Source organism: Callorhinchus milii, unplaced genomic scaffold, assembly GCF_018977255.1.
Source record: "Callorhinchus milii isolate IMCB2004 unplaced genomic scaffold, IMCB_Cmil_1.0 Scaffold1, whole genome shotgun sequence".
Lineage (NCBI taxonomy): Eukaryota > Metazoa > Chordata > Chondrichthyes > Chimaeriformes > Callorhinchidae > Callorhinchus > Callorhinchus milii.
Genome location: NW_024704742.1, coordinates 117697649 through 117724922, shown reverse-complemented (window position 1 = coordinate 117724922; position 27274 = coordinate 117697649). Strand labels below are relative to the sequence as shown.

General features: G+C 38.8%; 1 protein-coding gene and 1 non-coding gene across 4 annotated transcripts; both read left to right on the top strand.

Moving 5' to 3' along the window:
- Positions 1-130: 130 nt before the first annotated feature.
- Positions 131-27274, top strand: khdc4 (KH domain containing 4, pre-mRNA splicing factor). Of its 3 annotated transcripts, XM_007905384.2 has the most exons (14): positions 131-193; positions 4083-4350; positions 6136-6264; positions 7236-7315; positions 8009-8061; positions 9249-9406; positions 9943-10151; positions 10860-10920; positions 11386-11446; positions 12614-12951; positions 18106-18288; positions 21667-21773; positions 22523-22611; positions 26303-27274. In XM_007905384.2, the coding sequence occupies exons 1-14, from the start codon at positions 162-164 to the stop codon at positions 26602-26604; spliced, it is 2070 nt and encodes a 689-aa protein (XP_007903575.1). In that variant the 5' UTR covers positions 131-161; the 3' UTR covers positions 26605-27274. The 3 variants fall into 3 exon arrangements, with proteins under 3 accessions (XP_007903575.1, XP_007903576.1, XP_007903577.1); XM_007905385.2 differs by lacking the exon at positions 18106-18288; XM_007905386.2 differs by lacking the exon at positions 26303-27274 and having other exon boundaries at positions 21695-21773; positions 22523-22585.
- On the top strand, positions 16538-16635 carry LOC121850807. The gene has a single exon (XR_006085781.1). It is a non-coding gene; the product is annotated as a small nucleolar RNA SNORA47 (small nucleolar RNA).

The window sequence follows — 27274 nt, the reverse complement described above, 5'->3', positions numbered from 1 at the left end:
TGCGCCCCGCCAGCCAGCCAGCCAGCGCGAGCACGCACGCACGCACGGCGCACGCACGGCTGACGTCCCTCGTTGTTATTGTTGCTGCACAGAGGCAGCGTGCGCGCTGACGTCAGTGAGTTTTGCGCAGTCCCGGCTCGCGCGGGGGGAGAGGCTTCACTATGTCGGCAGCGGGTTCGCCGCAGTCTGCGGGGTAAGTGCCTCAACTGAACACGGCCTCCTCCGCGCTTTGTACCGAAGGCGATTGATCGAGCGGGGCCGCCGGGGCGCGGTGGTGGGGTGGGCGGACACGCTGTGGGCCGGGGACCGGCGTGTGGTCGCCTCCTCGGCAGAGACGCTTATTTGGAAGAAGGCGGCGTCGATGCGGTGGCCATGCCCGGCTCGGCCCGGCCCGGGGATCGAGTCAGGTCGAGGTTTGGCCTAGGCCAGGCCCGCGCCGGCGCGGAGGCCCCAGGCGGCGCCTGTTGGGAGCGTAAAAGGCGCGAACGAGTTGTCGCGGCCCAGGGCCGGGCAGCGGCGGGGAGATGAGATTTGCAGCCTCGGCCGTGTCCTGACGGCCTGAGGGGGAAACGCCGTCAGCTCCGAGCAACGCGACCTCTCGCCAGTCACACACACGTACACCGCGGGCCCCCGGCCCGGCTCCGGCCCGGCCCGGCCCGCTCCGGCCGGGGGGGGGGATACACCAGGGGCGGCGAGGGAGCGCGGCGTCGTCTCTCCCTCGGTGCGTGACCTCGTTTTCTCTCACAGCCATGTTCACTTTGCCAACTGTAACTCAAGGGAGGAGGAGGGATTCAAAATGTCGCAGAGAACGAGAGAGAGAGAAAGAAAGAAAGAGAGAGAGAGAGAGAGAGTTGTACTCGCGTTCAATCTGAACAACTTCGCGCCCGAGTTTGTTTTGTGTTTTTGTCGCTCGCTCCTCCACCACCTTCCAGAAGATTTTGCTGTTCGCAGCTCTCGCTGTTGCTATGTTGATCTCGAATGCGTTTCGGTCCGGTTTCATGCGAGGACAAACGGCCGTGTGGGTTGTCAATCCCCTTTGCAGCTTCCGACGTGCAGCTCAGCCGCGCTATAAAATGTCATCGAGCGGAAATATTCTCGTGTTTCACCATCGTGTATTGAAATGCTTACCTGATCGTGGTGATCGATTTTGATTTTTTTTTTTTTTTTGGGGGTTGGGGGTGGGGGATTCGTTTTGCGCTTCGCCCACAAACTGCAGTCAAACAACTTGACAGTATAATCTGTGAAGCGATTTGAGACGTCTCCTCCCACACGATAAGGTGCTATATCAAATGCAAGGATTATTACTGCTATCGTCGAGTTCATATATTAATAAGTTGCTGTCCGAATGTTGAACAGTGGCTACTCAGTATTACTGCTTACACTTGATTGTTAATATGGTACATTTTGTTAGATTTTCTTCACTGTTTTATATCCTCGGACCCATGTTCGAGTACGCCATGGGATGACGTTGTGATTCTGTAGCACTATTTCCGTTTTAAACTAACACTTTGCTATAGATTTATAGTTTCAGTAGTTTTTGAAACGTTCCATTATAAAAGGTGTAGCTCAGTGGTTAGAGCACTTGCTTTGCAAGCGAGAGACCTGAGTTCAATCCCAGGCAGGTCAGGGCGAAACCTTGGGCAAGTTTCCTTACTCCACACAGAGCCTAATAATAATCCCTCCAAAACCAAAAACAATAATAAATTGGTCATTCTCAATCTACGACTGTTTGTGGGACATTGCTGTGCGCAATTGGCTGCCGCGTTCACCCACAAATATACAGTCAATTCACTTTACAGTGTGTTCTGTGAAGCGCTTTGGGACGTCCTCCCGACGTGAAAAGCGCTATATCAAATGCAAGGATTATTATTATTAAGTGAGAGACCTGGGTTTGATTCCTGGCAGGGCAAAACGTTGGGCAAGTTTCCTTATTCCACACACCTCTGTTTACCTAGCCGTAAGTAGGAAACCGGCTATTAATGATTGGCAGATTGCTTTTCCGGCAGTGATAATTCCTTTTTTTAAAAAAAATTGATCTCTCTGTTTGTGGGACACTGCTGTGTGCAATTGACTGCTGCATTTCTCCCACAAAATATGCAGGTCAATTCATTTTACAGTATATTCTATGAAGCGCTTTGAGATGTCTCGAAGACGTAATAAGGTGTTATATCAAATGCTAGAATTATTATAAAAGTGAAAGATAGGTTAACTATTCAGCTATGTCCCTCCATCAGAGTTTAACTTTGTTAATTCAGTGTTTTAGCTATTACTTTGTTGCACCTTCTTGTTCAATGTTTGCCTCTTGTAAATTGTTGGTGTCACTCCTGCTACTGAAGGGCACAACTGCTAAGCTGTGTGAACTTGCTACTTGTTGCTTACAGCTGGATAGATGCCAAGCATTGATAACCAAACGAAGTGGCTAAAATGCTCTGCTTTGACCAAGTCGGAAAATGCGGTATATAGTAAGGTTTTGTGGACCTTCCCAGAGAGTGGGAAAGGTACTAACCCCAGCATATTAGTCAGTGTTTAGCTGCCCAACTATAAAAATAAATGGTGGCTTGTACAACATCAGGAGTAGTAGCATATGGTTGGTGTGGTTAAACAAGCTTACTAAATAGAAATTTGAAAGGTGTTGTTCTCTTACCAATAAGATGGTGGTGTTAAAACATATTTCGTAATGTTTATAATTCCAATGCGTTGGTACTAAAAATGGAAACATACATGCAACAATTTTTTCAGAATTTTGAGTTCGTCAATGTATGCGATTAGAAAACTGTTTGGGAGGAAAATTGTACCAATTATGCCTCGATTACCTGTGAAAATTAGCAAGTTAACCTACACTTATGAGAAATAGCTTTTTAGAACAACAAGAAGTTGCATTTTTATAGTGTCTTTTATGTTGGGAAGACATCCCAAGGCACCGACAGTTAAGGATTTGCACCCAAGCTCGGTATTGGAGTCGAGGGGGATGGACGTAAGAGGATGACCAAAGGCGCTGTCAAAGATGGGCCTTGAAGGAGATGAGGGAGGGGGCGAGGCAGAGGGTTTCTGGGATGGAGTTCCACAAAGTCAGGGCAGAAAGAGACCGCTGATAGTAGTGCAGGCAGGACGGGGTACATGGAGCGAGCCAGTGTCAGTTGAGTGAAGGGAGTGGATAGGTTGGTAATGTTTCAGTAGGTCACAGAGGTAGGAAGGAGCAAGACTGTGGAGCTCTTTATAAGTGAGGATCTTAATACGAACCTTTGGGGATGGGGAGGCAGTAAAGGTGTGTGAGAATTGGAGTGATCAACTCACGGAGCTTGATGCAGGAGAGGCCCTGAGCTGTGGAGTTCTGAATAATCTGCAACTTGTGGAGGGAACTCTGGCGAGCAGGCAGTTAGCTTCGTCAAGCCGGGATGTAGTGAAAGCATGGATGAGGATCTCGGAGGCCCGAGGGGAGGGGTAGTTGTGGAGGTGGGGAAAGGCAGAATGGGTCATGGTGCAATGTGGATTTAAAAGATAGTTGAGGGTTGAACAAGGTACCTAGATTCTGTACTTTTGAGGTGGAGAGTGCATTCCTAAATAGTGATGCAGTCAGTGCCTGAGGTGAGGCGCTGCTGACGGGAGGGCCTTGTTCTCGTCTGCATTTAACTGAAAAAAATTGGCTCTCATCCAGGACTTCATGTCTGATAGACAGTTCGTTAAGACAGCAGTGATCCTGGAGTCGAGGTTGTGAAAGTAAACCCCATCCTGTAACAAGAAAAAATTAAAGTAAAATGAGTGATCCTATAAATTTGCCAAATTAGTTATTTCTACAAAGAACTTATTAAGGGGTAGCTTACAGTACCACGCCTTCCCTCCTCCCTCTATGTGGCAAGTTATTGATGAAAACTATAATGTTGGGTGAAGAGAATTGAATACTTTGAGTGAACAAATTGTGGTCTGACCATTTACTTCTGGGTGGTTATTAACAGATAATATTTTCAAGTTTAAGATACTCAAAATAATCTGTCATATTGTGGAAGGCATGATTGGGGCCAATTGTTTTAATGAATATAGCTGTATTAACAAACAAAGCTGATATGTTCTTTTTGTCTTTGCAGGCGTCGTAGTAAATGGGATCGTCCAGAACCAACTCCTGGGTTGATGGCAGGACAAATTGAGTCTCAGATGAATAGTTTTCCTTCAGCGGGCTCGCAAGTTGGGGTTCATGGTGGAGTTTCCTCTATGTCTTCATCAGTCAGCCAGTCTCCTCAATCCTCATCAGAAGCTTTAGGGGCAGCTGCTGCTGCCGCTGCCAAAATTAATGCCATGTTGATGGCAAAAGGGAAACTAAAGCTACCACAGACTCCAAGTGGCAGGGAAAACCGAGTAAGTAATGAATTATTTTATTCTGCCAATATTTATCCCATCACTTCTTTTCCCCGTTCCTTGAAGACTTCTACTGGGGCATAGGTTACACAGGTGTTGGGACGGCACCAACACAATCCCACAGGGTAATTATTCACAATTGTACCTCAACTGTGAGTCTTGGCAGGCTATTTTAAGGTGCTTATCACAGTTGAGCCTTATCCTGTCCTCACCTGACACTTACACAACTTACACTTTCTAGCAAGGAGTCACTTGTGAGTCTCTATCAATATGTCAGTCTTTGAACAGTTTCTACTTCAGAATTCTTGGTGTACCTACTGGATATCTCTGGTTTCAATAGATATGCATCATAACAAAATGATCTAAAGGCTTAAAGTTTAATGACTTAAAAAATCTAGTGGAAGGGTTATGTTTGAACAATTGAACAGGACTCCTGACTTACATATAGTATTTTCCAGCTGTAAATATATGTATTAATACAACAATGTGAATTGAGTGTCTTAACTGCTAAACAATTTGGAAATTGATTTTGCTTTTGAAAGAGAGAACCTGCATTTTTAGAGTCTTCTGTCAGTTGAAAACTCAGAAGCGCTTCATAGGTAATTAATGTCAAGTATGGTAACTGAGTTTATAGGGAGCTATTAGCAAGGTTCCAGAAACAGCTACAAGTTGAATTGTAGGGAATTACATAGAATGATATATATGCATGGAAGAAGGCCATTGGGCCCAACAAGTCCATGCCAGTGAGCCTTCACTTTTGCTATTGCCCTAAATGAGCCCCAAGAACTCTCTTTTTAAGAGATCTGAAAACATTATTTTGGAATTGTAGAGGAATTGATCTGGAGATTGGACATTTTGTTGATTAGTGTTAGAGAACATCTTCATACTTTATTTCTCACTTGAAATTTCCTGATTAGCCACTGAGGACATTCATCCTAAATGATAAGTGCTATATAAATGCTTTGAGAAATTTAGCCTATCTGAAAGGTTTTAATTTAAGTATAAATTGTTGGGGACTGTAACTACAAATATATAAAAAATTAATGAGAGTGGGCAGCAGCTATTCATTGTATATTCTAATTCAAAAGCGTGGGGTGGTGGGGGCGGAACTGGGTTGGTTGGGCAGTCTGCTGTGAAGGAAGACAGTTTGATTTTATCATGCTTGGCTCTAGTTACTTGTGAACTGGGGAAACAATACTTTCCAAGTTGTCTTGCTTAAGTTGTTAAGTTGATTACAGTGGTGAGACATCACCTTGTTGACGAGTATCAACAAGATAATAATAATCCCTCCAAAAAAACCAAAAAACAATAATAAAAAAAATTGGTCATTTTCAATCTACGACTGTTTGTGGGACATTGCTGTGCGCAATTGGCTGCCGCGTTCGCCCACAAATATACAGTCAATTCACTTTACAGTGTGTTCTGTGAAGCGCTTTGGGACGTCCTCCCGACGTGAAAAGCGCTATATCAAATGCAAGGATTATTATTATTATTATTGCTAAAATAAATCCTTGTAAAGAATGCAAAACTACATTTCATTTAAAGAGAATAAGACGGTAGAATGAGAAAAACATTCAGCTCCCTCTGTTATTCTGGTTTGAGTCACACTGGCTATCTTTTTCTTGTTGAGGCATACATTCTTCTGCTTAGTTAGGAATCAATCAATTTGTCTTTCTTTACTCCAGATAAGTAATTGATTACTGTAATAGTAGCAGAGCTGTTCTGTAATTTGGTCTAACCTATTTGTTCTCTTGAACTGATTACTTAAAAGTATTTTCCTTCCAGTCAATGATGCCTTCAAAATTGATGTCCCATCTAAAGAACAAAGATGATATGGTGGTGGCTGAGATTGAAATAAATGATGTTCCTATTGTCTGTAGAAATCTGCTGACCAGAGGCCATACTCAAGATGAGGTAAACAATGAATGTTATACATTTTGAATAATTAGATTAGCATATTTAGCTTGTTACAGAAATTTAAAGCAAATTTGTGATGCAATTCTGTTCTAGTAAATTAAGTGAGCAAATATCTGCTAAATTAACAATGCATTGAAATTCGGTTAATTGAATATAGGATATTTGAATAGTTAAGTTTATTGAATAGAAAGTAGAAATCCAAAACAATTTCCACACCTAATCTAAGAATGCAGATCAGTTAATTGAATATTGGATATATGAATAATTAAGCTTATTCAATAATTTTCCCTGTGACCATTTGTATAAAAACAATTAATCTTGAGTCAGGATAAATGCACAGTCCCAAATCACTGCCTTCTACAATACAGCGTGAACGTCTTCATCATCCCCTCTCTTTCCTACACTCCCCAGAGAGGTTGCGGGCAATTGGTCGATTGGCCACGTATGAGTGTGGATGGGTCTGATTGGTGGAGGAGAGTGCTTTTGGTTCCAGTGTGGTTGGAGGCCAAATGGCTTGAGTTCTGGGAGACGAGGCTCCTCTTATATGTAGTCCAGTTAAATTAATGAATCATTTTTTGCTGTCAAATTGAGTATTCATTTAACTGAATTTCACTGTATGATGAGTATTGCTTTTCAAGTTCAGGGTTTACTCGTGTTTTTGAATAGTTGCAAAGATCTATTCAATCCCCAGTTGTTGGATAGCAGTGCAAACATCATGTCCTTATTTTGTATTTGATTAATTGAATAAGACATATGTTGGCATATTGTGATTTTATATTTTTATAGTAGGAAATCCTTGCATGGCTGGTGTCATTTGCTGCACTCTTAATGAGCCCTTATTTTGGCCTCTTGTTTAGTCAATCAGTTATGATTAGAAACATATAGAATAAATTAGTAATGTGGAAACAGTTTTTAATACTGTCTTGCATGTTTATGACACTTCTTATTTAATGTGTTCTTTTCTGTAGATAAATAAGATCAGTGGTGCTGCTGTTTCCACTAGAGGGCGTTTCATGACAGTAGAAGAGAAGCAGATGGCTGTACAAGGGTAAGGAATACACTACTGTTGCAGTTTAATAAGAAATCTTTTTTTTAAGTAATTGTATTGCTTTAGACAAAATAAATGTTTTAAGGGATAAGTGTCCTTTGATTAAATGTTCCAAAATATTTGTGATTTATTGAACAGCTATTTTGAGATGCAAATAGATTCCACAATGTTTTGGAATTTAAACAGAACTATACTTAGCCTTTGGTTAGTCAGTAAGTTTGCTAAGATGACATTTTGTTTAGCTCAGTGAAAGAGGTGGGTGTCAAAGTCAAATTACCAGCAGCTCGTCTCTCACTAAATCCTCCAGAGCAGCAGGAAGTTCTGGTTCTCAAGCTTTCAACATGAATGAACATCAGAAGTTGGAACCATGAGAACTAATAGGTTCTGGGTGTACTCGCACCGTATTCACAAAATGGTTTTCTTTGTTTAACTCTGTCGTTAGTGCCTAACTCACTAACACGGGCAAATAAAATGTTTTGTGAATCTTAATTTAAAATGCAAGTTCTATTAGTTGTTGTAATTTAGGAATATGTGGCAAAATTTGTAATTGTTTGGTAGCAGTTTGGCAGTCAATTGGTAACAAAAAGGCCAAAAGTGTTCATTTGTGGTAATCCACACATTTTTACTGTATTACTGTTAGTGTAGTTGAAGAGTAGTTTAAATGCTTTTAAGTTAATTTTAATTTTTTTTTAGGGATCGACCCCTCTACCTTTGCATACAGGCCCAGACGCAGGACAGCGTGGACAGTAAGAAATGCTGAAAATACTACTTGTTTAATTTTATTGTGACTAAAATTCAGTAATTCTTCTGTATCACCTGGGTACTGATGCTAGTATATATAGTTTTTACCACATAATTGCTCACATTGTGTACCCGAAATACTAGCAAGATATCTTTCATTATTGTAATGTTCAGAATTTATACACTAGATGGTTTATGATTTGATTTTCTGAACTAGGACCGTTTGATTTGTAACTGCCTTTAACACCTGAAAAACATTATTTTAGTTTTATGCCTATCATGGTTATTCTGGAATAAAATAATTCTGGATATTTGAATGGAAACTGGTCCCAAACTGTGTACTTTTATAATTAACTTTCTGGATATCAACATGAAATACTTGGGGGAATGGGGGCCACCAGGCATTTTCTAACTTGAATTTGAGAAGTAAAGTTTCGTAATTTGAAGGGTATTATTCTAGATGTGGAAACTTCATACGGCATACAAACACTCAATGGCCAGGAAAGGTGCTGTTGGGAATCGTTTACACCTTTACCTAAACAAATGCTGTATAATTTACAATAAAAAAAATCAGGGATCGCACTTTTCTATAGGTTCTTGAGACTTGCAAATATTTTGCATTTCTGCACCAGTATAATGAAAGCTTAGCAGATGTAAAGTAATTGCCGTGATTTGTTTGTACATTGGTAGAGTAAATGCTCAACATTGTTTGCCTGATTTTGGTCTTCAGCACATGCACAGTCTAAGAGCATGTACAGAACATCAAAATCTGGTGTTAGTTTTAAATGTAAAAAAACAGTTAACACTTGGCTTTTTTGAAAAATCTGTTGAAAGTTCCTGCGCTGTCCATTGAGTTTTCAATAGATTATGGTGACTGAGCCCAATGTGATTGAAATTCAGTGCATTTCTATACTCTGCAGGCGTAAATCATACAGGTGAAAACACCTCTGAAGTGGTGTTGGGAGTGAGGCTCCAATGCAATCTGCACTGCCTCAACTTGAATTTACACTGCATGTTTGTGGTGATTTGCTGTTAAATAATGCAGTACAAACGCTGCATTAATATCTTCAATTATGTTAGAAATAGTTTGGAAATATTTCATATTTGATTCTTTTGAAATTAATCAGCTGTGTACAATTTCCACTGGGACGAATGTGTGAGGTAAGATATTGAATATCTTTCCTCCTTTTAGGAGCCGTAAACAGGATCAAGGAAATTATTGGTGAGGCATTAGCAAAAGAAGCCATCAAACAACCTCTTCCACTTGTAGTAACGTCTACTGCAAGGAGCAATTCCATGACTTCACATAACCATTCTCCATACAATTCCTTGCCTCAGTTACAGCCAGGGGTAGGTGATATTGGCTAAACTGGATTTATTGTGACGGGCTTATAAGTGGTTTGTAACATTGCATTTTTTTTAAAAAAAGTGATGGGAATAAAAAAAACTATTATACAGTTAAAAATACTTAAGGCTTAAACCTGGTGTATAATAGTTCAATTTGTGATTTCTCATTGTATAGAATTCCTGATTGAAAGACAACAAAGTGCAAATTCCTGATATTGTATATGTTTTATTCAAATTATTTAATTTTAATACCAAATTCACTAGTTAGTTTTACACATTAATAATCCTGTGGCCTTTTTGAATAACCTTGTCAAAATGCATTCATTTGGGATAATATAAAACATAACATTGTGTATATTGCATAAAGCAATAATATTACTTTTAACTTTAAATGAATAGTATTTCTACCAAAAAAAGTTTGATGCATTCCTGCAAATGTACTGAAAACATTCAGATATGAGGATGGAGAGGAATATGAATAGTGTTGCATTTAATGCTGATATTGGATTTTTTATTTAAATTCAACTCTTTTTTTACAGATGCATTTTGTTCAGGACAAAATCTTTGTCGGTCTGGAGCATGCTCCTACTTTCAATGCAAAAGAAAAAGTGGAAGGCCCAGGAGGTTCCTATCTGCACCATATTCAGAATGAAACAGGGGCCAAAGTTCATCTCAGGGGCAAAGGATCAGGCTTCATTGAGCCAACATCTGGAAGAGAAGCATTTGAACCGATGTATATTTATATCACGTAAGTTATACTTCTTCTACAAAGTCTAGTGCAGTGGTTGGGGAAGGTTGTAGTGAATTTTGAAAACAGCTGTCCAATTTATCACAAATATTATTGGTCCGTGGAAAAAAATTAAAACCGTCCCTGCTTTTCTGTTGTCTGCTCGCCATGTTTGTTGCTTCCTTTCTTCATTTCAATATTCTTTTGGGCTCCAGCAGTGTCCCATTCTGCTGTACAGTTCCATGGGCGTCATTACCTTGTTCAAGTTTCATTCCTTAAGTGAATGAAGATGATAGATGTTGGTAGGCTATTGGAACATGGGAGTAATGAAACAGCCCACAAAGGTGTGGTTACTGAAAAGCATTCAAGCCTTCCCTACCATGCACCCCTGTCGAGGGAAAACTGCTGACAATGGGGACCCCACAAGAGCTCTGGCTATGATCAGCTACATCAGCACACACTAGCGATCAAACCTGGCCCTTTATATTCTATCCAATTCAATCTTACATGAGTTTGTTGAATTGATCCATCAAATCTTCAGAGGAGCTACAATTCCTATTCTAAATAGTTATGCCATAATTAAGCTCGTTTCCAATCGGTATCTGTTTTTTGTTCAGAAAAATAGGTGACTATTCAACAATTAAATTAGAAAGAAATTTAAATAATTCATTGTCCTTCATCATATGTATTACTGTTTATTAAAGTACCTTTGATGTCTTGTTTTTACAGCCATCCTAAGCCAGAAGGTTTAGCAGGGGCAAAAACATTGTGCGAAAACCTGCTTCAGACGGTGAGTAGAGGGTTCTTCGATTTTATAGTTAGTGTTCCCTGATGTGCCAAAGGCCAAGTGCTTAAATGACTCTAGATTGAGTTGGATTTGATTTTGTATTGGGCATAAGCACATTGCAGTAAATGGGAATCTTTTGGATCTGTTAATGATCATTAAAGAAATTTGATATTATAATGCTGTTTAAGAATATGTTCTTACTATTTACCTAAATGGTTTATCAAAAATTAATATGCATTAATTATCCCTTACATATTTAGGGAACTTAATTGAAATGTTACAATATGTTAATAGTAAAATGGTGTTTTGAGTTGATGATAGGTGTATAATCTTGGAAGTTAACATTATTTGGCCATTCTAGTATGTTGCAACACCAGAATGCAAATATTGGTTATATATGGATTAATAGTTCAAAATACTCGACATTTTAAATATCTTTTTAAAATTCTTGCTTTTTTTCCCCCGAAGGTACATGCAGAGTATTCTAGATACCAAAGCCAGATGACCATAGGAATGGGACCACCATCAGGTATTCTTACACAGGGTGGAAATTAGGAGTAAATGTTTAAAGCCAATGCATGTTTTCATGCCTGGATGTTGAAGTCACCAGTATAGTTGTAGGTTGAACATTTCAAATTTGAGTCCTGAGGTACTGATTATGTTGACTTCACTGAAAAATCTGATGTCAAATTATTATCAGAGAGCAGATTCAACACGGTTAAATTTTATGGTCACCAGCCAGGTCTTATTATTTTGGATAACGACAAATTTAGTATTTAAGTAGGCAGTTAAGTAGATATATGCCTTCTTGGTTTACATCTTTTGCCCCTCTTGCTATCGGTCTACTTTGGTTGATTGCTAAAGCTGCTTTGACCTTTGATTTCCAGTCTCTAGTCTATCATATTACCAGTTCATGTGCTGATTTAACATGGGTGTCGTAAAGGCATGATGATGCAATTTTTTTTAGTATTTTTTGTATTTGTCATAGCAAAAAGTACCATCAGGCACTATTTTTTCACTTGTATATTTTCTCCCTTCATTGTGCCTGCTGAATGCATTTGAATGTGTGGTTTTCGGGTGCTTACCAAGTAGCCATTATATTTATATAAACTGATTGTGAGCAAAGCTTAATGTTTTCTTCAGTCTTCTTTGTCTACGTGTCCATTTCCAGTAGAAGTTTTCTTCTCCTCAATCTTGGTGCTAAGATCAACTGTAGCGCCATTAAGCACTACCCAGTTGAGATCAGATCATGAATCAAACCTGAAACCTGTCTGTGGCTCAACAACTCATTGAATAAACTCTGAGTCACTGACTGGATAGAGTGAATTGAGAAATTGATGCATTATTTTTATGAATGCTGCCTTTGGTGGTAAAACTTCATATTAAAAATGTTAAAGTATCAGTGTGTATCGCAACAGAAATAAACACTGGACAGATATTGTTGAGCTTCACTACTGGTATATAGTTACTGTTTTGAATCTGTATTAAGTGAAGCTTAAGCATCAAGTTATGGTAGTTTTTGTAGTAAGTAATTATCGCTTATGTTAAATACATTACAAAATTACATTTGTATTGCGCCTTTCACTTGGGAGGACGCTGTGTCTTTTCGGGTTGTGAACTTGTGTCTTTTTGGTTGTGTTGATTTTCACCAACAAATTTTCAGATATTTGATGCTGGAATTTTTGATATTTTTCAGTCTATCCAATGGTGACACCATCTCCAGCTATGGCTCCTGCCCATAATCCTGTCTCTGTTCTACCTCCTGTGATGACGTCACAGCCATATCCCATTCAGCCTCAATCATCTGTCCCATACACGTATGCAAACACAAATGTACAGTATTCTACACAGCAGTTAAGGCAGCCTCTTCAAACCCCATACAGTACTGGATTGCCTACAGAGATGTCACAAAGTCAAGTTGTGTCGGGGATGATGCACTCAGTACCCCAGAACAACTTTTCTGTGCCACAACCAATGCCAGGACCTTGTTATGCGCCACAACCAATGCAACAAACTGGAGCATCTTCACAGCAGGTAAGAGCATTAAAGCGATGGACACCATTGATGATTTTTATACCATGCGCAATCCTTGTATTTAAATGTAAGATTCTGTGGTTTACTGCTAAATGGTAATATTTGTAAAACAACAAGTTTCCCTCCCTCCCTCCCAAAAGTGATTCATCTGTACTTAAGCTTGTGCCTTAACTACTCAAGAGTACCTATTTGAATCTGATTAAAGTTAATAATAATGGTTTCCCTGTTGCAAATTGAGTGAAACTTTATGGAAGCATTCAGTGGAATTTAATAGTTATCTCCAGAGTTTTGACTTTTAGTGAGATCGGTAACAAACAACCTTCAATAGATTTTCATCAAATGCATCGTCTACACATGGGGGAGAGGGAGTTTTGCACAACCAAAACTATTGAGTATTTCAGAGTACGAAGACTTTGGTTATAAGATCCAAGTTTGACTGTCTTTAGTAATCAAATTTCCTGAATTTTATTGAATATATTTAAAAAGGTATATATGTACCTATGGGTTGAATTTTTCTACAGGGTGATCAAAAAGTTGTGATACCATAACGATATCTAATAAGTCTTAAAGACATGGTAATTTTTTAGATAATAGGGTAGATATCCCAACTTTTTGGTCACCATGCAGTTAATAATAGGGCAAAAATCAGACTCAATAGGGATTCTGTCCTCTTTCACTCAAGTCTGGTGAAGAATAAAAAAAATGATTAGCATTTATTGTGCCTTTGGAAATGTTCTATGGCTCGCTAATCTATTTGCCTGGATGTAAGGAAACATTGGGAAGAAAATGGTGTAGAAATACAAAAGTTCAAAGCAGCAACCTGGGTTATTCTGTTTTAAGATTTTGTGAATGATATAAAAGTGACTAAATTGACAATATTAATTATTTAAATATATATTGTAATTTTATGGATCCTGGTACAATCCATATGCCTTTATTGTCCTAAACATTCTTTATGTAATGATACACAGCGGCCATATGCATGGAAGAGTAAATGATTTTGCTCAATGCACTTAAAAGTTGGGATAAAGGAAAGACATTTTTCTGTTTTCCGAAACAATTCATGTTAGGTATGTGTCAACAGTTTCTGTCACTGGAAACATTGGCAGGGTGCACAAGTTAAGTAACTGAGCAAAGTTCTTCTTCCTTTCCGAAAAGCTGATTTAGATACTCTTGGCTGCAATACAAGGCGCTGATTGTGGGTTCTGGAGTCTGCTTGATCCATAGCAGAAATAAAGATTCTGTTTACAGTTAGCATTTGTAAACCTCCATGTTGGCTTCGTTTGCTACAACTATTTGCTTTTCAAGAGTTCAATGAGCAGTTTTCTGCTTAAATACATAGCATTCCAGCCACTTAATGTAATTTTTGGCACTTTTTACTAAGATAAACAAAATGCTAATGTTAAATACAACTAATGTTAGTGTAATCTTCTGGGAGTGGTATGTAGATGCAACGTTTGCACACAAAATGTGGGAATTACACCCATAATCTACTCAATTTTAACATCCCTTGAAGGTTAAAAATTCATCTACTGAAACTATTCTCAAGCATAGATGGATTTGTTAGTCTTCTTTCTTAACCCTTTGAAATATAAAAGTTTTACATTTTTTTTGAAAGTTTGATGCACATTACATCTGTGTAATTATGGTACATGGCTAGAGAGAAAAACGGAAAAGTAAAACAAGTCTATGTTTCAGTTTTGTTCAGCTTCAAAACTATGTTTGTCATTGGATTTAACTTAAATTTGGAAGGCATGCAGGATTGGGCTAATTATTGGATTTAACTCAGAGAAGAAGGTTAAAACAAATTGGCATAAATTATAAATCTGCAACCCAATGGCGTAATTAGTAAATACACAATGTGTTGTATATGGCCCATGTCCTGGATTTCATTCCTGTTCTATCCTAAATTAGTTACATTAGTTGGGAAGGAAAATGGCTAGGAATTCCTGATATCTGTTCAATGATTTTTCACTGTAATTTTTGCAGAAGCCTTGTGAGAACAGAAAAGGGATCAGATTTGAGTGTGTTGGATTTGGTTGTCTGCAAATACTTTGTGGCTTCTAATAATAATAATCCTTGCATTTGATAAAGCGCTTTTCACGTCTTCTAGACGTCTCAAAGCGCTTCACAGAATATGCTGCAAAGTGAATTGGCTGTATCTTTGGGGGCGAAACGCGCAGCCAATTGCGCACAGCAGTGTCCCACAAACAATCGTGGATTGAAAATGACCAATTTATTATTATTTTTTGGAAGGATTATTATTAGGCGTGTGGAGTAAGGAAACTTGCCCAAGGTTTCGCCCTGCCTGGAATTGAACCCAGGTGTCTCGCTTGCAAGGCGAATGCTCTAACCACTGAGCGACAGGACTCCATGAGTCCTGTGCTCATTCATGAAGAATTAGTTGCTTGGTTGAAATATAACCACTTAATTTAATATTCTGTAAAAATTAACAATGGTTGTTAATTTTTAAGTCACTGACTTGCTCTGGTAAATTGTGTTGAAACATCTTTTCTCCAGTCACTTCAACAGTATCATACATTTTGGTTGTACGATATTAGCATTGAGGTTCAATATCTATTAGTTGAAGCATATTAGTGACATTTCTTTAATCAGAAATTGGTTCTCAATGTTGCTCAAAAACTGGAGAAGTTTACACTGAGTTAAATTGGCTTGGTACCCTTTAGAGGTGCTGTTAATCTGAACGGAATAAGGAATTATCCTTCACATACCATTGGAGGAAGGACATTTGTGTGCTGGGAGGAACCTTGTTCTATCTGGGTTGCCATATATAATGCATTGGTTACCTTAAAGTGCTGCAGTGTCTTTACCCCATGAGCTGTGCATCATTGGGCAATCAATATTGTATTCTGCTTTATTTACCAGATTAAGACTAGAGACACACAACCTATCTTGTGGGCTGTCTTCATTTTTGCAAGTTGAAGCATCCTCCACATCACTCTCTCATTGCCTTAATGGCTTTTTTCTTTTAACAACTACGGGTCAAAACAAACTGGTGCATGTTAGGTGGGGCTGTCTTCTGTATATAGGGCACAGGATGACAAACTGGTGCATGTTAGGTGGGGCTGTCTTCTATATATAGGGTACAGGATGGGAAGGGTGATGTCTCCGACACCTTGATTGTCCTGAGGCCAGACAACCGGTTGTGAAATTGGGATACCAAACTATAGCCCATTTAATAACTTCAGAGTGAAATAAATACCTTATTTCTTTAAAAACAAAATGACTTAACAATGATTTTAAAAATTCTAGATTCTAGGCACAAAATGCTCTCAGAAATCCATCTGCATTCTAATTACAACAAAACCGTTGAAAGGTGAATAGAAATTTGGACTAATCCATTTGTTGCTTACAACATATTTACAGAAGAGATGATCTTCCTTCTTATATATACATATGTTTATACATATGTTCTCATGGAATAGCCGGACGGTGTTCTTTTTAAGAGTCTGTTAAGAGTAGGAGCTGTGAGTTGTGCATTTATCTTAGCAGAAAATGAAGGGTTTTCATAGAAAGAAATCAGTTTACCCAACAATCAAATTCTGACTGTGCAATAAGAATATTGTGGAGGATTGAGAAAGTGATACAGCTTTCCATCTGCTGCATTTACTGGTGAACTCCTCCTATATTAAAATATTACAATAATAGTGAGTTCTACAATACAGTAGAAAAAACACTATTGCTGCAGACAAGTATTGTTGAACTTCAATGCCTACACTAGTATACTGAGACAGTCTTAGTGATCTGAAAATCAAATTAATTTGCAGGAAATAATTCAACTATGCATACAAGAATAGAAAAATATGGCTGTTTTAAAAAATATATATTAAATGAGTACAGAGGCCTTTCAAGTTTTAATGGATTTTCATCAGCAGATTGTCAGATGTTAAAATAATTCCTAATCGTTTCCCATCCCAGTCTGTGTCAGCCTGGCCCAATCTCCCCCTCCCTCCCAGCCTGTGTGTCAGCCCGGCTCAATCCCCCACCCCCACCCAGTCTGTGTGTCAGCCCGGCTCCGTCTCCCCTCTCCCAGCCTATGTGTCAGCCTGGCCAGTCTCCTCCTCCCAGCCTGTGTGTCAGTCCGGCTCAATCTCCCCTCTCCCAGTTTGTGTGTCAGCCTGGCTCAGTTGGTATCACTCTTACCTCTGAGTCACAAGGTTTGTGGGTTCAAGCTCCACTTTGGGACTTGGAATTCATCTAAGATGACACTCCAGTGCACTGCTGGGGGTGTGCTGCATTGTTGGAGGTGCTGTCCTTTGAGATGTAAACCGAGGCCGCATCTGTCTGTTCAGGTATACATTAATGGTACCATAACATTATTTGAAAATAGAAGGGGATTTCTCCCTATGTCCTGGCCAACCATCCCCTAAATAAAATTGGTCATTCACTTCATGCTGTGCACAAATTGGCTACCGCAAAACAGTCTCTACAGTAATTTAAATCCCATGAAGCACTTTGGGATGTCCTCTTGACATGAAAGGTGCTATAATAAATGTACGGATTATTGTTACTGTGGAATTTGGCTCCTTTTTCTTAATTCTTGGGTACAGCTCCAGTCACCCTATGATAACTTGCCTAACTGTTTATCTGAGGTTTGACAGTGGGTGTTGGGAAGTAATTTAACTTGGGGATAGCAGTTGATCCCAATTAGTTCTCACCAGATGTCCAAACATGCTCACATCCTGCTCACGGGCAGAAACTCTGATTGATTTTTTTCTCCCTACTCCCTATGATCACATTAGTGCTCTCTATAATGCTCCCTATGATTGTATTAGTGACATATTTGTATGGTGTCACTAATGTAATAATACAGACAAGTAAAAATAACTGGAGCATGTTTATTTTGAAAGGATCTTAAGTTAAGTTAATAAAAATCCTTACATTTGATATAGGGCCTTACCATGTCGTTGAGATGTCTCAAAGCGCTTCACAGAATATACTGTAAATTTTGAGGTTTATAGACTTTTAAAAATATTTGTCACTCCAAAGAATTATATTTCACCTTAAGTTAGTGGGGAAATGGGACAATAGAAATGGAAAGAAACTGGAGTTCGACAGCTTTTTAGTGTGGATTGTTAGAACTACTCTTTCATCTACAGATCTAGAATTAAGTATTCTGTTGGTTATTCATAGGTCCAACATGTAAACTCTGCCCCCATGCCAGTCTCTGTGTCCAGCTCAGAGTATCAGATCCCGGCCACAAGTACTAATAACCCTGTTTCAATGCCACCTCCTGTGTCGTCCTCTCAACCACAAAAGAGACGTTTCAGAGAAGAGAGAATGGCCAATACACCAGAAGAACTTCTTGGATACCAGGTAGGTATGCTCAGAATGTGCGTGCTCGGAGCTACCACTAGAATTACACCAATATAACTAAATGTAGTGCATTTAGGACTCGATAGGTGAAACTCAGAAAGGAGAGAGCTTGACAGACAAAATGGGCAGTGCATGATGCAAATGGATCAAGGTCTTTTTTATTGGAAGCGATAAGAACATTTGTAGAATGTTGATAGGTGCAGTTTGTTGTGCCAGAAATTGTTTTGGTTTATGGAGGTGATGATGCAGTTATTTTGAGAAATTTAAAAAAAGCTCAACTAAAGTATTTTTATAACTGTTGCTGCGGTAATGTGAATCTTTAAAATACATCTGCTTGCATACTTCAAAAAAGCATTGTATGCTGTTTAATTTTGATAGATAATAAAACCAACAATAGTGTTTGCACGTTGTGTGACTGTTGTTAAATTGTTAAATGTGTAGCTGTGTCAGGTTAGATTTTGATAGAATGATTTACCAAACTAACTGAAATAATGACTCTTAAAAAGGACAGACTAGAATTTAATACTGCTGGCATGAGGTAAAGTTGTGGTTAGGGAAAATTTGTTTTATTAATGTATCAGATTTGAAAATAATCCTTTTCAGGATTTGTTTGGGTTCAGGACTGTTAGAACCGCCTTGCTCTTATTGAGAATTTATTATGTATAGTGCTTGATATTGAGAGAGGTTAGTTTACCGACGAACTTGAAAATCATGAATTTATGAATATTGAACTTTATCCCATTCAAATCTTGTGTTTTGTTTCAAATGGAATCTTGTTTTATAATTAGACATTGAAACATAGCTATTATTACTCAATCTTGATGTAGATTCTATTCCATGAGAACTTTCTACATGTATAGGTATATAAGAAAGAAGTTTTAGTAACATTGTGGTTTAAATTGATAATTTGACAAATGGATTTATTCTGCAATCTCCGTGACAAACATACGTAATGAAGACCTAAAATTTCTACAATTTTGACTGGACAAAATGAACATAATGAAGGATTCGGAAGATGAGGCAGCTCATTATATTTGCTGTATTTATTGGTGATTTTCTTTCATATGCAAGTGTTATAATAGCGTTGTATTCTGCTGAAATGCACAGCGCTACATGGATTTTTTTCATAAGAAAACCTAGAACAAGAAAAGCCTAAGCCCATCTAGCCTGTTCTTTCCTCAGACCGTGTTTAATTACTTCTGTGTGGATTCTACCAAACCTATTTAATTTCCTGGGGAAAGTTTCTGCATGTATCTCCTTGCCCTCAGGTAAATTGAACAATACTGCATAATGTTAACCTTACATCCTACACTTTCATCTGTGGCAATTGGCAACTCGACTCAGTATTCAGCCACGTAGCATTCAATCATTTTTATCTGTACCTATCCCTAGGATCATTAAACCCATTCCTAATCAGATACTCATCCTATTCTGTAAATAAATTCACTCACAGCACCAGCTGTTTCAGGTGGAAATCTATTTCACATGATCACTATACACAGGAAGGGTGAGGAAATTTCTCCTAATCCTGCCTTACTTGAGGCAAGCTAATTTATATTCCTGTTCCCTAGATCTGCCCTCACTGTTCAAATGAAATAACCAAACATTTAAAAAAATATATAAATTTATATACCTTTGCATTTTATATAGTCCTTTATGTCCTCCAAGGATTTCTACAGTGAAGTGTAATGCCTGTATATTTGTTGGCGAACATCCCACTACCTCTTCTCAAATCTGTCCTCATAATTTAAGAGCCCTAAATCCTGGAATCACCCTTGCCAATCTAAGCCCTCTCCAATCCATCAATGTAACTTTAAATGTAGGGTTCCTAAAGTTCTCATATAGCATTAAAAAAATTGGTGACTTAGTTTGACGTTTCAGAAATTATTTTTAAACCCCATGTTCTAATATATTATCTATCTGATTTTTAAGGAAATATTTTGTTCATGCAAATTGTTCAAATTTACCAAGTTGGGTAAGTTTTGTTGTAATGGGTTGGTTTAAAATTCAGATACATTTTGGCAGGGGTTCTCAAACTTTGTCACAGTGAGCCTCTCTAAGCCAAAAAAAAAAGCAATTGCACCTCCACCAAGACAACACAAAAACCCGAAAATCTCATACTACGCAAGAGTACGAGCAACAAAGTAGAAGGGCTCAGATCAATACAGTTACACTGAGTATGAGAGTCAAAAGCACTAATTTACTTCACAAAGCACCCTCTGTGCTATCCCATTATTCTGCCCAAAAAGAGCACAAATTGCAGCAGCCAGAACAAAACCACCAACACTCCTGGGAATCACACCACCAAACAACTACAGACCATGGCAGTAAAATATTTGTCAGCGGAAATTTATCTACCTTATCAGTGAGAGGAGTGAGCCTGTCTCCTCATTGTACAAAATAGTAGAATTTGGGGTTGTGGTGTTGAAAGTTAGAGGCAGGGTTTGGCTGTTGTGGGAAGCCCACTGTCGCAGGGCGTAGCCACTGGGGGAAGTGCCATTGCAGGTCCTGAACATCAAGGGAGAGGCCCCACCGGGATGTGGGAGCAGAGCAGCCTTGTGACACCTGAGACTGTTGGGAAGCACGTAACCGCCGCTTCCCTTAGCGCACAACCATGTCCCCCCCCCACCCCCCCAGGAGTTTGAGAACCTCTGCATTATGGAATTATTATTATTTTGCAACAGTGACCTTGTAATAGTTGAGTGTAAGAAACCAATTGCCAGAACCTTAAAAGTATCTGCAGCTGTTCTGCCTACAGCTTCACTTTTAATATTTATGTTTGAAACGTATAGTGACGATCAAAATACTAGAATTTCCTTTTGACTTTCATTTTATTGATGATTTATGTGGCTGCTGGAAAATGCATCACTTTCCTATTTCAGATAACTTGTCATTATGAAACACTCCCAGGGCAAGTGTAATAGTTAGCTAGAAAATGCCCTCTCCACTCCATACTATCAATAGGCCCAAATTGCGTGTTCAATTTTTTTCATTTGCCAATCAGCCATAGCTGACTAAATGAGATTAACAAAGCACCAAAAAAGTTTATTTGTTTTGTGTGGCCCATACCAAGTTAACAACCTGTCTAAGACTGCTTCAACCCATTTTGTGTATACTCATCAGATGAAGGGACTTTTATCCCATCAATTTGAGCTGGATTTGTACCGAGGTTCCAGAAGAGAAATTAAATGAGCTAAGCTATTGTACCACCTCGTTCGTCCCTTCCATATTGATTCCCATCTAATGCTAAAGAGGTCTTAAGATCCTGTTTACATTACAAGAATAAAATTGATATTGGTGTTCATAAGTTATAAATTTGTTTTATGAATTGTATGCAATCACGCCTGTTGATCTCTGTGGCCTTTTTTCTACTCATAGCACGGACCATTTCACTTGACTAATCTAGGTACTAGGAGCAGTCAGGATATGGGCTCTGGGTTGAAGATTGCTGCTGATCCTACCTTCTTTGGAAGGGGAAGAGAAAGGTAATTACAGTTACACTTTATTAATCCAAAGTTGTCAGTTATTTGACAGATCATTTGTCCTCTCCTACTCGGTGAATCATCTGCATGCATTCATTCCACTTCCACATATACAGGATGACCTCCAACTATGTCTCCGCCTCTGTCCTCAAATCATGTAAATGTCAGAAAGACTGAGAATCTGCTTATCTCAGGAGCTGACTCAGTTGACCCGCACTCATGCTCTCTCAACCTCACGAGTTGATGCAGAACCTTGTTTTTTGACTCCTGTATTTGTATGTAAGATCGTCACTCACTTGACTTTCTCTTCAATAAATTCCAAGATCCTCATCCTCACTTTCAAATCCCTCCGTTATCTCACCCCACCTTTCCAACCCCATCTTCTATCTCCTCCCCCAGGCTCGGGTATATTGCACTTTGTGCACGATAGTGTCTCGAGACCCTCCTCTGCCCCCACGCCTTCGGCCACCCTCCTACCCCTACCCTCTCTGCCCTCCACTGTCCCCAAAACCCCCCACCACCACCCCCTCCGATTCCAACCCATGCTCGGGTCCAAATCACTGACTATCCAATGCCTTGGGCATTGTATAGCGCCTTCCAATGTGGAAGGCGCTATACAAATGTTAGGGTAAGCTTGATTTCTTGTGTGCTACTCGCAATATTTCTTCATTTAACACTACTGAAAAGCCATGATATGCTAAAAATGTATATTGTTGCTATCATTATTCCTGTTCTTGTTTGATATCTTGCAGGCAGCTGATGCCCCCACTGTCCAACCATGGAGATCATTCTGAAATGCCAGAAGCCTCGATGCCTGTATTGCGTTCTTTAAATATGCAAGGTGAGGAACCTCTATACATAATTGTAATTCTAGGTTTCTTTGTGCAGCTCTTTTTACAATTTAGGATGTCCTAAACCATTAACAACTGATACATATTGGTTAACTCAACAATACTAGAATTTTTTTTTCTCCTATAACTCTTCTCCCCTGAAGCCAGGGTACAATGCTTTGTGAATGAATCTAGGGGCAATGATTCTGTAGTACCCTATGTTCACGTTGGGCTCTTTGATGAGAATGTTGACCCAGTCAAAGCCAACCATTAGGTGGTTCTCTTCTGGTATTTCCAGAAGGAATTCCTAAATAATTATCAGAGGAACTGGCTGACTTTTTGAGGAGGCTTTTTATGGTTCCAGTTGTTTTTTATTAGTTTTTAACTTGACTAAAATGAATAATTTGTAAGTGTCCTAACAATTCGTCTCATTAAAAAAAAAGTTTGGCTTCCTTATGGTCACCTGCTGCACAAGTTTTTTTTGCTCTGTGATGCGAATTGAGTCATATATAGATGTGATGTGCAGGTGTCCATTGGCAAGTCTGAAATCAAGACTGTTGTTGCTGTTTTCTTCATTGTGTACCCCTATATGTACATTTTTGAAGAGCAAAATATACCGAAGAACTCCCATCGTGTGTGTTTAGAAAATACAGAGAAGCGGTGATTATCTATCTGGTCTTTGTTTACTTGTGTATCTATGCCTCCTCAACTCCACTCCATTAAAGAGCTGCAATTTTCTCTTTGCTCCCACTGGAGTTACTGCAGAATTTGCAGTATTGGAGAGGAGGGTAAATTATGTCTTTCATACGGAAGCCAATGCCAATCTTGAGGAACTTACACTGAGAATTAGTTACACAAATGATGTTCTCTAAATAGGGATACTTGGATTAGCCTCCAGACTTTTACAAATGACTGGAGCTGTTCCATAAAGCATAAAGTTGTTTCCCTAAAGCATGTTATTGGAATGTGATTTGACATGAACAGATAAAATAAGTGGAAATAAGACTTGAATCTGGTAGTGGGGAAAATACTCCGCTGTTTTTCCATCATCCTAAAGTGCTTTATGCACAGGATATTACTGGATTTTTTTTGTATTTTGGCGAGTTCTGCTTGGATTTCATTTTGTCAGTTCTGATTACAATTGATGCAGTTGAATTTTAATTGGAGTACAGCTGACGTGGATCAGAGATGAAACAAAAACATCATATAGTTCTCTTGAAGCCAAACACCTAGTCTTATCCAGAGACAGTTGGAGAATCAGCATGGTTGAAACCCTTAATGGGTTCAGAAGTAAGCGGCCTTCGTTAGTAATTTCAGTTGAAGAAGCTGACTGCGTGCATATTTGGGGTAAAAGTTGTTCATTTAAGATTTGGATGGCTCAGATTAAAGTTTACCTTGCTTGAATTATAGATTCAGAAACTTGACACAAACAGACAACCATTAAGAACCAGAAATTTCAATGTTTGAAAGTAACTACACTGCCAATGTGTAATGACCTAATTTGTGAAGTATTTTATACTATTCATTTAGAACTATAACACTTATAGGAAGGGAATTTGATTATTTAGGGAATAATGGCAAGAAAAGTACAGAAGATTGATGAAACAAATGTATATTGGCTTTTCAACCAAGTAGTGGATAGTTTTATAATATAAGGCAGAAATACAACTTATTAACAACTTAAAGGATGAAAGGTAGGTTAAATCTGTATGCCATTTTACTTTAGTTTTTTTATATAGTGTGTTGAATCGAAGAGAAACAGATGCTTAAAGAAGATTGGTCGTGCCCTTTTGTTCCAGAAGTATAGTTTGCGTTTTCCAATTAGAGGGTTCAGATTCCAGCCTCAAAATTTAAGCTTTGTTTTGCTAATTGAATAAGTTTGACCATTCTTACCAAACCATGCATAGTGCTTCTATCTTAGCATACAGAATGAATGTCTGGATCACTCTCACTTGTGGAATTGTGCCTTCTGCCTGCCTACTACAGATCAATACACACGACAGCAGTGAGAAGTCTGTGCTTCATGTTTTCATTATACATTCGAAGGTGAAAGAGAAATATATATTTTTTTAAATATACAAGAAATGGGGGATAAGGGCAAGTAATTCAAATTCCTTGAGTGCATTTTATACCCAATATCGACAAGTTATCATGGCTATCATTGTATATGCTACAATGAATAATTGCAATTTTAGAATAGTTTTATTGTGTTTAAATGCAGTGCAGCATTTTTGGTTAAAACATCTCTAGTCATGGCTCAATCTTTATATATTTGCTACCAAAGTGACTACAGGTGTATATGGAACTCTCAGTAATTTGATTTGGACACTCCCTAAGCCTGGTGATTGGAGGGGGAAAGTATTTGAATTATAAGAGGAAACCACTGAAACGTTACTGAACCAAGGATCCGTTTGGTGAAGTTGTAGTTTATCACTTGTTGACCTCCAATTCTTTGGCGATCTGGGGTCTCTTAACACACCTGGTAGGTATGCTCTCCATGGATAGAAATCCCAGGAATGACGTTATATTTTCATGCTGTTATGCAGGTCACAGTGTTGAGGGTCAATGCTCATGTGATATATCCTGTTCCTCTCCAGTTTATTTTTCATCTGAGGAAAGTGTGCAGGAGTTTCTGCTTTTGTGTGCTGTGGTCATGGAATCAACACTTAATTTTCACAAGATTTTTGCTTTTATCATTTTAGTTTTCAGTGTATTTGGTTGGTACTGAATTCGCCATTGTGGTAAGGTCTGCAGCCCATCAAACCAACTGGAATTTTCTCTATTGGTACAAGCGGCATTAGTGACAAAATCTGTTTTCAAACAATTTACATAGAATGTTACAGCACGGGAACAGGCCATTCAGCTGAATTAGTCTGTGCTGATGTCTATACTCTACATGAACCTCTGCTCCACTGAATCCCCACTCCTGTACCCCTTTGTTCCCTCCTTAGTCATGTATGCAGCTAAACACTAATGAAAGAGGTTGGATATGGCCTCATTTGGCTCAGATTATACTTAGAATATCTACTCCATCATTCTGACATTGCTCAGTGATATCTCGGGATAGTGCCCTTTGATGCTGGACAGATTTTTGTAATCCTCCAGGATCGTTGTCTTCTTGTGGCCATGCCACTTAAGATGAAGTATTGGAATTAACCAGTGCCACTGACTGGGTGAGAATGTGAAGCTGTAGACAGATCTTGGCCGGCATGCTTCCTTGGGGGAAAAAAATGAAGATTGTCGTCCTCCAGATTTACCATTGCTGATACTTGCACAGCATTTGGTCTTTATATAGTTTTACGACAGAATGTTAACTTTCATTGAAGCTTAGAATGTATTGCTAGGTAGAAACTGTTTAGTAAAGCTACTGTTGTGAAGTTTTAAATATTGTATTCCAGTTAGAACTGGCATTTCCAAATTTATCTTATAATTAATTCAATCTTCTCTTTTGTGTCTTGTGTTCTCTTACATGTTTCTGATGGGACTTCACCGCCTGCTGCTGTCAACTTGACATGGTTTTATCTGATGTCTGATTTTGACGTGTACTGTATTACAAATGGTTTATTTGATGTGACTTAACTGTAAATATTTTAAATAATTAACAATGTGTTCTCTTTCCCAAACTAAATATTTTTCTTTTTTTATATTGATTGATATTTTGGCTTTCTGGGTATGGATGGTGTTTGGGGGTCTTTTCTGTAGGTCATACTTCTTCACCAAGCCATAAACGGCAGAAGACGAGTGACAGCCTAGGTGCGCTGGCCCAATATGGGGAGGACTCTTCAGATGAGGAAGAAGAAAGGCAGAGGCGAGGGGGGAGATACAGGAATTCTGGAAATGCATCGCGCAATATGTACCCTCCCTATTTTCAGCATTCTAATCAACATCATCCTCCCCACCCCCCCCAGCACCATCATCACCAGCAGCAGCTTCACCACCAGCAGCAACAGCAAGCTCTCCCAAGGTCCCACAATACCATGCCCTTCTGGATGGCTCCCAATTAACATTGTGTTTTAAATGCATTTTTCTTAATATTCTCTTCACAATGTGCAGTTTGAACTTCAGTTGTTCACCTGTCTTTGCTAGCTACAGTACCTTTACCCAATATACAACTACACCTGTACTCAATAAGGATCATCAGTATCAAATGGCTGACTTCAGCAATGAAAGCTGGATTTTTACTAAAGGTATATACACACCAACTTGTGAAGAACCATACTCTACTGTTATTTAACAGGACTTCATCTACTGCAGCAATGTGAAGAGTAAATTCAAAGATTGCCTTTCATAGGCACGAATTTCAGAATGCAGGACAAATGGGGAGAAAAAGATACCATTTTCCCCACCTAAAGTTTGCATCAGCATGATTCGTGCATCAATCTTCTATGTTGTAATGAGCAAGAATTTAGTGTATTTCATTGTACAACTGTAAAATAAAATGTGAGAAATATATAGTACATTATAACTTGGTAGTATTTGTAAAATGCTAAAGTCATGAATCTAAGTTTCCTTTGAATTTGTTCTGCATTCAGTGCAATGTTTGACAAAGGGGTGATCTATAATGGGAATACATGTGTAGGTAGGGCTGTGTCGTGGTTTATTTTGATAACTGAATGATTTAACATTTGTACTTGGATATAGTTAAGTAATTAAAAAAAATTACCATGAATTCTG